At 30.9% G+C, this 13,101-nt stretch overlaps 1 protein-coding gene across 1 annotated transcript; it reads left to right on the top strand.

Annotated features, from left to right (window-relative positions):
- The first annotated feature begins 775 nt into the window (after window positions 1–775).
- LOC104747043 (uncharacterized) lies at window positions 776–1,486 on the top strand. The gene has a single exon (XM_010468611.2). It carries the CDS (start codon window positions 776–778, stop codon window positions 1,484–1,486), a length of 711 nt encoding a protein of 236 aa, XP_010466913.2.
- The last annotated feature ends 11,615 nt before the right edge of the window (window positions 1,487–13,101 follow it).

Raw genomic sequence — 13,101 nt, forward strand, 5'->3', positions numbered from 1 at the left:
GTGCTCCAACCAATGCATCATAATACAAGAAAAAACAAAATTGATTTTAGTCTATAATTTTATTACAATAATAAAACAAAAAATAATCAGAAATAAATAATAACAAACCTAAAAACAAAATATTACCAATAAAAATGGTCAAAAACTACATTAATAATAATTTTTAATTACAAACAACATACCAAAATTATTTTAAAAATAATTAAAATAAAATAAAAAATACAAAAAACAACCCCGCACGCGATATAAAGCGGTGTTTCTTGTGTCATCACTGGAACTATCAAAAATCCTCTCCATGACCGCTACGCAACTATCCCAATTCCCACTCAAAACTTGCTTTTCGAGAATCCCAAAATCGGCTGACTTAAACAATATGTTCGACTCGTGTTCCAAACAAGAAGCAGACTTCTTGAATCCTAATGAGTATAAGCACTGAACCATAATCCTAATAAATTCATGTTTTTTTAACAACCCTTTTGATGTTGGGTTGAATAAGTCGTAGTTGTTGTTTCTGTTGTTGAATAAACTCCTGGATTGTAGGAGTCAAACCTTAGTGGTTTTTAGTGGTTCTAGTCTTTCGTTTGTTTCCGCAAGTTTCTTTCTTTCTGTTGTAGAAGACTTAGTCTTCATGTTGTTTGCTATTTAAGACTCTGCAAGTCTCAATAATAAATCATCGAAGTATTCAGCTTTTGTGAGAGTTTTATCTGAGACCAACAAATCTGGTATCAGAGCTATTAAGTGAGAAAGAGAGAAACACAGTGCGTGGGTGAGTGAAATGGCAGAGTCGAGTAATTTTGCTCAACCAAGCATTCCTAAGTTTGATGGAGACTATGATCATTGGAGTCTTCTCATGGAGAACCTGTTGAAATCAAAGGAATTCTGGGGTGTGGTGAGAGATGGATTTACCGAGGCAACAAGTGAAGAGGTATTGTCTGATGCGCAGAGGAAGAAACTTGATGAAGCAAGATTAAAAGATCTCAAAGCAAAGAATTATCTTTTCAGTGCAATCGATAAAAACATTCTCAAAACGATTACACTGAAAGATACTTCTAAGCAACTGTGGGATTCCATGAAAGTCAAGTATCAAGGAGATTCACGAGTGAAGCAGGCTCAGCTACAGACCTTGAGAAGGAATTTTGAGCTGTTGGAGATGAAGATCGGTGAATCTGTGGGTGATTACTTTGCACGAGTAATGGTGGTGGCCAACGATATGAGGAATTGTGGAGATGACATGCAAGATGTCAAGATTGTGGAGAAAGTCCTGCGCACATTAACTGAGAATTTCAACTACATTGTTTGTTTGATTGAGGAATTGAAAGACATTGATAATCTCTCTGTTGATGCGCTGCAAAGCTCACTCCAAGTGCATGAGAAAAAGCTGAGAAAACCTAGCAATGTTGGAGATGATCAAGTGCTAAAGGTTACGTTTGATGATAGAGGAGGAAGAGGCAGAGGAAGAATGGGCCAAGGAAGAGGACGAGGCTGAGGCGGTGGAGCAGGAAGAGCTTTTACCAAAGCTATGGTTGAGTGCTTCAAATGCCACAGACTTGGGCACTACCAATATGAGTGTCCAAACTAGGATGGCAAAGTCAACTATGCAGAGGTAGAAGAGGAGAAAGATGATGTGTTGCTCATGGCGTTTATAGAAGCTGAAAAGAAGTATGAATCGTGGTTTTTAGACTCTGGTTGTAGCAACCATATGTCTGGAAATATGTCATGGTTCTCCACGTTTGATGAGGGTTTTCGTCATTCAGTGAAGTTAGGGAACAATTCCCAGCTGCAAGTAATGGGAAAGGGAGATGTGAGCTTAAAAGTGGAAGGAGGAACTCACACAATCTCTGATGTGTACTTTGTTCCAGACTTACGAAGTAACCTGCTGAGTATTGGACAACTCCTTGAGAGGGGATGTGAAGTGGTGATAAGACATGGAGTATTCAAGTTGTATCATCCAAGAGCTGGACTGATTCTGCAGTCTCCAATGACAAACAACAAATTATTCAGAGTCATGGCGGCTAAGAGTGGATCAGAAGTGGTGTCTGAATGCTTCCAAGTCACATCCATGAGTGATTTCAATCTCTAGCATCGCAGATACGGGCATCTCAACTATAAGGGTCTGAGAACATTAAAGTACCAGAATATGGTTAGGGGAATGCACATTTGAAGAACGATGGAGGAGATAAGGCATGTGTGAGTTGCTTTGCTGGAAAACAACACCGGGAGCCTGTCCCAAAGACAAGTTTATGGCGATCATCAAGAAGGCTACAACTGGTGCACTCTGATCTTTGTGGTCCGATCTCTCCAATATCAAACAGTGGCAAAAGATACATCCTTACTTTCATCGATGACTTCAGCAGAAAAGTCTGGGTTTATTTTTTGGCAAATAAATCTGATACGTTTGCTATGTTCATGAGATTTAAGTGTCAAGTCGAGAGGGAGACTGGAGAAACGTTGGTGTGTTTGAGAACCGATCGAGGAGGAGAATTCACTTCTAATGAATTCAAGATGTTTTGTGAAGAAAATGGAATTAGCCGGCAGCTCACAACAGCCTTTACGCCGCAGCAGAATGGAGTAGCTGAACGCAAAAATCGCACCATAATGAATATGGTTCGATGCATCTTGAAGGATAAGGAGGTTCCTAAGAGATTCTGGTCAGAGGCAACAAGATGGGCGCATGTCTTAAATAGAATTCCGACTTCTATACTAAAAGAGAAGACACCGGAGGAGATGTGGAGTGGATTCAAGCCAATGGTTGATTATTTCAGAGTTTTTGGGTGTCTTGCTCACGTTCATGTCCCAGATCAGAGAAGAAAGAAGCTTGATGACAAGAGTGTCACATGTGTATTAATCGGAGTGAGTAATGAATCTAAAGGGTATCGTCTCTACAATCCTATCACTGAAACAGTAGTGACAAGCCGTGATGTTGTGTTGGAAGAAGAAAAGGGGTGGAATTGGGAGAAAGTAAATGACGAGCAGCTGATATGGGAGGGATGTGAATCAGACGATGAATCCAACGTTGAAGCAGAGCAGACGCAGCCACCAGTAAACTCACCAGAAAATCCGTCACCACCGGCACCAGAAAGTCATTCCTAAGCAGCATCATAAGAAAACAGAGCAGAAGAGGTAACACTGGTTGGAATGCCTAGATCTCGTAATCCACCTTCATATTTGCGAGATTATACGACAGGGGAGGAGTTGTCGGAAGAAGAAGATGAAGAACGCAATAACATGGTCATGTTTGTGTCATCTGACGATCCAGTCACATTCGAAGAAGCAAGTGGACATGATAAGTGGCTGAAGGCGATGCAGGCTGAGTTGGAATCGATAGAGAAGAACAAAACATGGCAGCTCATAGAATTACCTAAAGGAGCAAAGAAGATTGGAGTTAAGTGGGTGTACAAGACGAAGTAGACAAATACAAGGCAAGACTTGTCGCAAAGGGGTATGCCCAACAGCATGGTGTAGACTACAACGAGGTCTTTGCTCCAGTGGCTCGGTGGGACACTATAAGGATGATATTAGCTTTGGCAGCTCAGAAAAATTGGTGCGTGTTCCAGTTGGACGTCAAATCTGCATTTTTATACGGAGAACTTTATGAGGATGTCTATGTTGACCAGCCACTAGGTTACATCAAGAAGGGAGAAGAGCAGAAGGTTTATAAGCTTAAGAAGGCATTGTACGGTCTCAAACAGGCACCACGTGCATGGTACAGCAGAATTGAAGCTTACTTCACCAAAGAAGGATTTCAAAGATGTGAATATGAGCATACACTGTTCATAAAAACAGAGGGAGGTAACAAAATCCTTATTGTGAGTCTTTATGTTGATGACTTGATTTTTACTGGGAATGATCAAGTCATGCTTGAAAGTTTCAAGTCCTCTATGAAAGAAGAATTCGACATGACTGATTTGGGTCGGATGAAGTACTTTCTTGGTGTTGAAGTGGTGCAAGATGCAGAAGGAATTTTTATTCATCAGAAAAAGTATGCAGGAGAGATTTTTAAGGAGGTTCAATCTGCAGTGTGGTAATGCAGTTAAGAATCCAATTGTCCCAGGTTCAAAGCTCTCAAAGGAAGGCGAAGGAGGTAAGGTGGATGCAACTCTTTATAAGCAATTGATTGGGAGTTTGATGTATATCACTTCTATGAGACCTAATATCATGTTCGTAGTGTGTCTCTTGAGTCGATATATGGGCGCTCCTACATAACAGCATCTGCAGGCTGCAAAAAGAGTGTTGAGGTACTTGAAGGGGACTCAATCTTTCGGAGTGTTTTACAAGAGAGGAGGTGGTGAGGAGCTGGTTGTTTACACTGATAGTGATTATGCTGGGGATATAGATGACAGGAGGAGTACAAGTGGATATGCTTTCATTTTAAGTGAAGGAGCTGTAGCTTGGGCATCCAAGAAACAACATGTGGTTACTCTGTCAACAACTGAAGCCGAGTTTGTGTCTGCAGCGTTCTGTGCCTGTCAATGTATATGGATGAGAAGAATTTTGGAAGAGTTTGGTGTGGAGCAAGCAACGAGTACTATGATTCAGTGTGATAACAGCTCAACCATTAAGCTGTCTAAGAATCCTGTGTTGCATGGGCGGAGTAAGCATATTGATGTCAGGTTTCATTTCGTAAGGGATCTCACAAAGGAGGGTATAGTTCAGCTGGTACATTGCAGAACAGAAGACCAGGTAGCAGACATTTTTACTAAACCATTGAAGCTGGAAGCGTTTGTTAAGCTGAGAGAGAAACTTGGAGTCTGTGATCGGAACTTGGAGTAAATTGAATGCTACTGCTTTCAGTTTAGGGGAGGCATTGTTGGGTTGAATAAGTCGTAGTTGTTGTTTCTGTTGTTGAATAAACTCCTGGATTGTAGGAGTCAAACCTTAGTGGTTTTTAGTGCTTCTAGTCTTTCGTTTGTTTCCGCAAGTTTCTTTCTTTCTGTTGTAGAAGACTTAGTCTTCATGTTGTTTGCTATTTAAGACTCCGCAAGTCTCAATAATAAATCATCGAAGTATTCAGCTTTTGTGAGAGTTTTATCAGAGACCAACATTTGAACCTAAAAGTTCCCATAACCCATTCTCCATCTGGAATCACACTCTTAAGCCTTAAAAAGACACTCTTGATGATGATGACTTACTGAAGATTCTCAGCAATGATTCCACATTCAATAGTTGAATGGTCCACAAAGGAAAGTACAAAACTTCCCGCTGAAAGTATGACACTTTACCAAGAATACAAAGAACCCAAAACTCTTAGAAGCATCACCAAATCAGAAACTAAACACTTTAGATATTAAATAATTTCCCAAACTCTTAAGCAAAGCTGATTTATTTCCCAACATAGCCAAGTTCGAACGAATAAAAAAGCTAAAAACCAAATCGACTACACTATATAAACGTATACAGCTCCAAGCACGAAGACACACAGATGCGAGAATAGTAATAATGGATGGTTGCTAGATTCAAATTTGTCCGGAGAGATAATATAAGAACCAGTTCAAACGAGAAGAAGAAGAAGAAGAAGAAGAAGATGGAGAAGGAGAAAAACGCAAGGCGTGAAATGAATCCAAATCTTCAAAACAGATTTCAATTAGTTTCGGGTGAGTCTCTATATGGAGGAAGAGAGAGAGGTGGATTGAAAGGAATGTGTTAATATCAGATCGTTAAGAGTCCTATCGCTAATCCCTATGTTAAGGAGGATGAGCCGTATTAATTAAAATGTTTTCATTGGCTACTTGTTTTAACTGATGTGTCATCTCCAGAATGCTTCACAATGCTGATGTGTCATCATCCGGAGAGAAACGCATTGTACTTTTATTATATTGATTATAACTTATATAATGTTATAATAGAAGTTAACGTTACTGTGTCAACCCACAAGTAAATAATATATAGTCTATGCAGAATTTTAAATTGTGACAAACGAAAGTATGCAAGGTGATACTTCTATCTTAACATTTTTGGAGTCCATTTTTGGAGTTCATTTTTGTGCCATCTTTTTTTGTTTTTGTATCCAAACAAGTCCCAATTAAATTCTCTACAATCCTTACAACCAAACACAATCATTTCCTTATTTGATAATATTAATTTCAAATTTCCTAAAATATATCTACCTAATTTAAATCAATATGTTAGATTAAAATATAAATATCCTTTCACTTTTATTTAATCTTATATTTAATTATTTGAATTACTATTTAATACATAAGTTAATAAAATATTAGATTTTTTTAGCAGATGATGTGATTTGAATTTTTATAAATGGATATATATTTTAAAAATCTATCTTAACATTTTAGAAGTATATTTTTGTGCAATAATCTCTTTTGAAATGATTTTCCAAAAAACCATGGTCTTAAACACTATTAATCACCATAAATTTGATTTTAATCATAGTTCATTGTATTTTTGACCATGGTTTAAGACCATGCACAAAACCATTGTCTTAAAACTAATTTGATTTTAGTCATATTTCATTGTATTTTTGAAAGTACACATATTTATTGTTCTTTCAAAGTTAGCCCATATAATTATATTAACAAGTACTGTTAATTATTGTAAAAACACCAAAATAAAATATATAATATTGACAAGTGCATTGATATCACACTTGATATTACAAGACAAATAAATTGACTATGGGGTAAATTTTGCAGATATATATATAATATTGTAATATTTATATTAACTAACTAAAAAACCTGATTATATTAGTATACTAATCTATTTAAATGATTTATGAAAAGAAACTAGATTTTAACCCGCGGTACACCGCTTGCATATATTTTTATTATTATTTATATTTTATGTTGTATTTATTTGTTAAATATTAGATATTTTGTAAATAGAGGAATAACTAAAATTTTTGGCTGTTTGTACGGCTAAATGTTTAGATTAATTTTTAACCCCCTATTTCATGACTTTTTGTTTGTTATATTTAGTTTGTTTTGTTCAGTGTTTGTGATTTTATTTTTATTTTAAATTATTATAATAAAAAAATAAGGGATCTAAACAAATAATAAGTCATGTATACGCTATGATTAAGTCACATTGTTCCTAATGATTTAATTATTTTACACAATCTTAGTTGAATCAACTTGATTTTATATATCAGATATTCTAATATTAATAGTATTGGAAAATAATAAAATGAGGATTTAACCCGTGTTAACACAAATTTAATGATATTTTACTAATTCTAACATGTAATTTTTATAACTCATCTAATATATAACCATATTATATAATATTTTAAACTTTTTTAATTTTATATATTCGTAATATTTTAAATTTTTATTAAGTTTATATATATTAATTATAATATTTAAATAAATGTGAATCGAAGTTCTTCTTACGTTAAGAATCAAAGCTCACAGGTATTGGAAAACAAAATAGGAATCAAATTGTTTTTTTTTTTTTTTGCAAATGATTCAGAGATAGAATATCTTCAAAACACAATAGAAGGTGTGGTTAAATATATTATAGTTTATGTTTCCATATTGATATTGCTGTAATTTTTTTAGTTGGAATGTAATGTAAAATATTCAGGAAACAAAATCTGAAGTAATGCTATTTTTGGAAAGATTTTAGGGGTTAATGTTGTAAAAAAAAATTAAATAAGCAAAACTAAAAGGACATAACACAAAATGTACTTCAAAAATGTTAATATAAAGTAGTTTTCTTATTAACTAGTTGAAGAACAAGAGTCGAACGACGTTTTGTATTTCCGGAGAAAAAAAATGATGACATGGATGCTACGTCCGACGTGGCAAGTCAGCCATCAAACAATTAATAACTCAGCCTAAATAAAACTCAGCCATCAAACAAATTATAACTCAGTCACAACATGAAAAACATTACAGTAATTAAAAAGCAAAAAAATTGCTCCCAAATTCAGCCGCTTCATCAATTGAAAATATGTAATTCAGTCGTATCGTTTAATAAGTCAGCCGTAACTGAATAACATTCTAGTAATTAATCTTTTGCTACTAAGTCAGCCGTCAAATGGATGAGTTGTAAGATAAGTCAGCCTATCACGGCTGAGTTATAGTTTTTTTACCATAACTCAGCCGTAACAACATCTCATAAGTCAGCCGTTTTTCATAACTCAGCCAGTCGGAAAATAGTAACTCAGCTGTGTCGTAGTGATAAATCAGCCAAAATTTTGACAACTCAACCATCGGGTGAAAACTCAGCCGTAAGGACGGCTGAGTTAGAGCATAACTCAGCCATATTTTAATAAGTCAGCCGTAACGCTTGGCTGAGTTATGCTCTAACTCTGCCGTCCGCTCTTACTCAAATGTTTTTTCGATAACTCAGCCGCAACATACCTATAACTCAGCCGCAACATACATCTGGAACGCGTTACGGCTGAGTTATGGTTACACGTCAGCGATTTCTGATGTGGCGTCTAACGTGGCAATGGTATTTTTGTAATTATGTTTTTTCCGGTAACATAAAACAAAGACACACTGGGTATTTTGAAAATACCTGAAATATTCTAGTAATAAAAAAGTTTTTTGTAGATTCTGGTAATATTACCAAAAATGAGTAACATTTGAGTAAATCACTCTTTATAGTTTGTTGACAAAAAAAAAAAAAAAAAAATTGGTTTCTAGTTTCCTAAAACAATGTTTATATTTATATATATAATATCTTTTTTATTTTCCTTTAAAAACTCTAAGATTCAATAATAACAATATTGTTTGATATGAAACAATTAATTTTTTTAATGATTACTACTATGCTAATAAATTAATGTGATAATAATTATTTCACGGGTTAAATCTAAAAAAGTAGAGTATTTATAATAGGACAATTCTTGGTGAACCCAAAAAAAATCTTTATAATATAATTTAACCCATAGTATACTGCACGATAACTTTTACAGATATAATTCTTTCACGGGTTACATCTAAAAATACTAAAAACTTACGGGTTAAATTTAAAAACATAAAAAAAAAATTAAAAACAAATAATGTAAGAATAATTTTTTCATGGGTTAAATCTAAAAAACTGTAACCATAATAAATTTGATATGGTAAAATGGTAATATTATCATAAATAAAACTAAATAATTGTCATTTTATTTCGTGTCTACATACAGCTGGTCAAATTTTAGAACTAACAATCAAAATATAGTTATACAATCTTGAACACTAAACAAAAGAAAAATATTTAACAAACAAATACATTTTAAATTTAGGTTTTTATTATAAAATATTGTCCCGCGGTGTACCGTGGGTTAAAATCTAGTTATGAAACAAAAATACTTCTCTAAACATCTTATATTAAAAGAACATGTAATTCTATAATGTATTATGCATCTATCCACACATAGTGTAAGTAAAGATAAATTGTTATTATTATACTTTATAAAACTGTTTTGAAACTGTAAATTCACATTTTCTGTTTTATTTGAATGAAGGAAAAGTGCAAAAAAGGTAATTTTGTGACCTGTTAGATTGTGGTCAAATAAACAAGTGGATCTTTATTTACAAACTAATCAACAACTTGATAACTAGTCAATATTAAGGAAAGTTGTTTTAAAAAGTTTCCATAGCAAAACAGGTTATTAAGATTGTTATTGTATATATGCAAACTTATTCGATTTTGGTAATATATTTTTGATATTTTAAAAAACAACCATCTAATTTAATATTATTTGATATTTTCCAAAATTATTAATTCAAAATATATACTATTTGAAAATTTGGGGATCTTTGTTTCATAAGTGAAAAATTCAGATTTGTATTGCTAAGAATAGTGTTAATAGATAAATAGTAACTCTTTAGATTCTAATAAATTTTATATATTTGTTATTAATCACATAAATTTCAAATATGCAGGTAAGATTTACAGTTTTTGGTAAAAATAAACCTAATTTCGTATACAATATATTTCTTATATGTAAATACTATGCATACAACTTATGGTGAAGTATATTACGGTGTTGATTTCAAAAACTAAGCAAACCAATATAAGTTTAGGTTATAAATGATATATCAAATAAATATATCTACCAATAAAATTCCGTACATACATGCATGTTTAAATCTATTACATATTTCTTATATGTTAGACTAAAATATACAATATCACATATTTAAATAAAAACTTAACATATATGGAAGGGACCCATTTTCTTTCCCAAAACAGATATACCACATTTCTCTTACTATTGTTTTTAGTGTAGTTGTCTTTATTATAAGAGAAATATATTGATCATTCTTTTTGTCTAAACGAATAAAAAACAAATTAAATACAAAATTGGTAGAGTTTGGATTCTGAATGTTAAAAGCATTTCAAAAAAATATACATTTACAAACATAACTTCATACTACGTAATATATTATAAATATGTTATAAAATTTAGTTTATGAAATCAACTCTGCACCTACGTGCGGATCCAAATCTAGTTTTGTATGCATGTTATCAAATAAACAAATCGAGTGATATTGAAAATACACAAATCATATGTAGAGTATACATGCATGTGTTACTGAATCTTTTCTTTGTTGAGATGCAATGATGGGTACTTTTTATCATAACTTGTATAACTAATAAAATTAAGAATATATTTATAGTCTGATACTAATCCTAAAATTCCAAATAAACTAAAACTAAATTATTATTTGTGCAAAAAAAACTTAATTTATTTATATCAAAAACTAAGTCATATCCTAATCCCTTATATATTAAAAGAGAAGCATTTTTACACAAAATGCTGACGTGTCGCACTCATAGAGCTCCAGACACTATTTCCTTTATTTGTCATTAGTTTTTAATAATATTTATATCAGTTTTCCAAAAATATAATTAACACTCAAAATTAAATTTTTATATTCTCTTTTTAACTTAATAATATCCTTTAATTACATTTTCATAAAATCTTTAAAATGAATTTTAAGAACTCTTTGTTCATAAGATATGATATGATAATATAAGATTGATATTATAATAATTCTCACGGGTTAAATTTTGATTATTATACAAATTTTTTATATATATACACTACACAATCGAATTTTAGATTCCAATTACCAATAAATATTGTAGATTTTGTAAATGAAAATTATAGTAAAAATATTTAATAATTATTTATACCGCATATAGTGCGGGTTGTTACCTAGTATGGCTTTAAAATGAATGTATCATTTGTAAATTGAATATTTTTTTTAATTGTAATTCACATTAAATAAATAGAAAATGATTTGAAACCTATCTTCATTGAAAAAACTAAAAAAAACTTAAATGTTAACCAAAACCAAATACTATTATATCAAACCATTCCGAAAATAACAATTTCCAATTCTTTTATCACGTAAGAAATATATGGCATGAAAACATCATCATCAGTTACTGCTACAATAATGGATTTGATTGGTAACATGACTTAACATTGAGTTAAGTTGAGTTATGGATTTAACTCAAAATTTATTCAAAAATGTTACCAATCAAGAATAAAACTAATTTTTTTGAAGTTGAGTTTGAATAATCATGTGTTATGGTTGATGTACAAATTTGAGGTATATCCTTTGTAAAATTGTTAACTCAAAAGATTATTCAACATCATGGAATTTTTCATGAGTTAGGATGTGGTAAGTTGAGTTAGCTAATTTTTTAATTAAATAAAACGAAAATACAGTTATATAAAACAAAATATTGTTTTTTGTTTAATTCATATATCAATAAAAATATATTTTCCCTTTTTATTTTATTTAATAACTTCTTTATTTTGTTATTTTGAATTTTTTATATTTTGCCAATTTTTTTATCATTTGAATCAAATTAGGCATAAATCTAAATATCATAAGATTGTAAATATTATGAAATACATGTAGCTATTTTTATTAATATATTTTATTTTAAATTATTTTATTAATATTTACTAATACATTTTATTTTCTTTTATTTTATTAAATTTATTCACTAATACTTTTTAATAATTATAATTATTAATCATTTTCAATTAAAATTAATTAAATAATACATACTGCAACATCTATCACAAAAGTGTCATCAGTCAGTAATTTGGTAAGATTGATAAATTATATTCTTACAGCAATTTATTACATCAAACTGCTATTTTTACTACATAATTTTTACTGCAAGATACATCGGATTATAATATTCTCTGTAACTCAACTTCAAAAAACCATGTTACCAGTCAGATCCAATATCTCAAGAACTAGATTTTAACCCGCGGTACACCGCGGGCAAATAATTTTTATTATAATTTATATTTTATCTATTTGTTAAATATTGGATGTTTTTGTAAATAGAAGAATAACTAAATTATCCGATTGTTGTGCGGCTAAATAATTATATTATTTTTTAACCCGCAACACACTTCATGACCATTTGTTTGTTATATTTAGTTTGTTTTGTTTAGTATTTGATATTCTATTTTGATTTTTAATTATTATAACAAAAACTTAAGGATGTAGAAATATAATCAATAATTTATACGCTGTGATTAAGTAACATTTTTCCTAATGGTTTAATTATTTTATATATTCTTAATTAAATCAACTTGATTATATGTCAAATATTCTAATATTAGTAGTATTGATAAATAATTAAGTGAGGATTTAACCCGTGTTAATACAAATTTCATAATATTTTATTAATTCCAACATGTCCTCTTTATAACTCATCTACTATATAACTACATTATATAGTATTTTAGACTTTTTTAATTTTACATATTCGTAATAATTAAAAATTTATTAAGTTTATATATGTTAATTATAATATTTAAATAAATGTCAATCGAAGTTTTTTTTTACGTTAAGAATCAAAAGCTCACATGTTTTAGAAAATAAAAAGGGAATCAAATTGTTGTTTTCTTTGTTTGCGAATGATTCAGATATAGAATATTTTCAAAACACAACAAAATGTGTGGTTAAATGTATGATAGTTTCTATTTCCATATTGATTGTTGTTATTTTTTTTAGTTGTAATGAAATGTAAAATATTTAGGAAACAAAATCTGAAGTAATGTTAGTTACGGAAATTTTTTAGGGATTAATATTGTAAATAACTTTTTAAATAAACAAAACTAAAAGAGCATAACACAAAATGTATTTCAAAAATGTTAATATAGAT

Source organism: Camelina sativa, chromosome 15, assembly GCF_030686135.1.
Source record: "Camelina sativa cultivar CO46 ecotype springtype chromosome 15, ASM3068613v1".
Taxonomy (NCBI): Eukaryota; Viridiplantae; Streptophyta; class Magnoliopsida; order Brassicales; family Brassicaceae; genus Camelina; species Camelina sativa.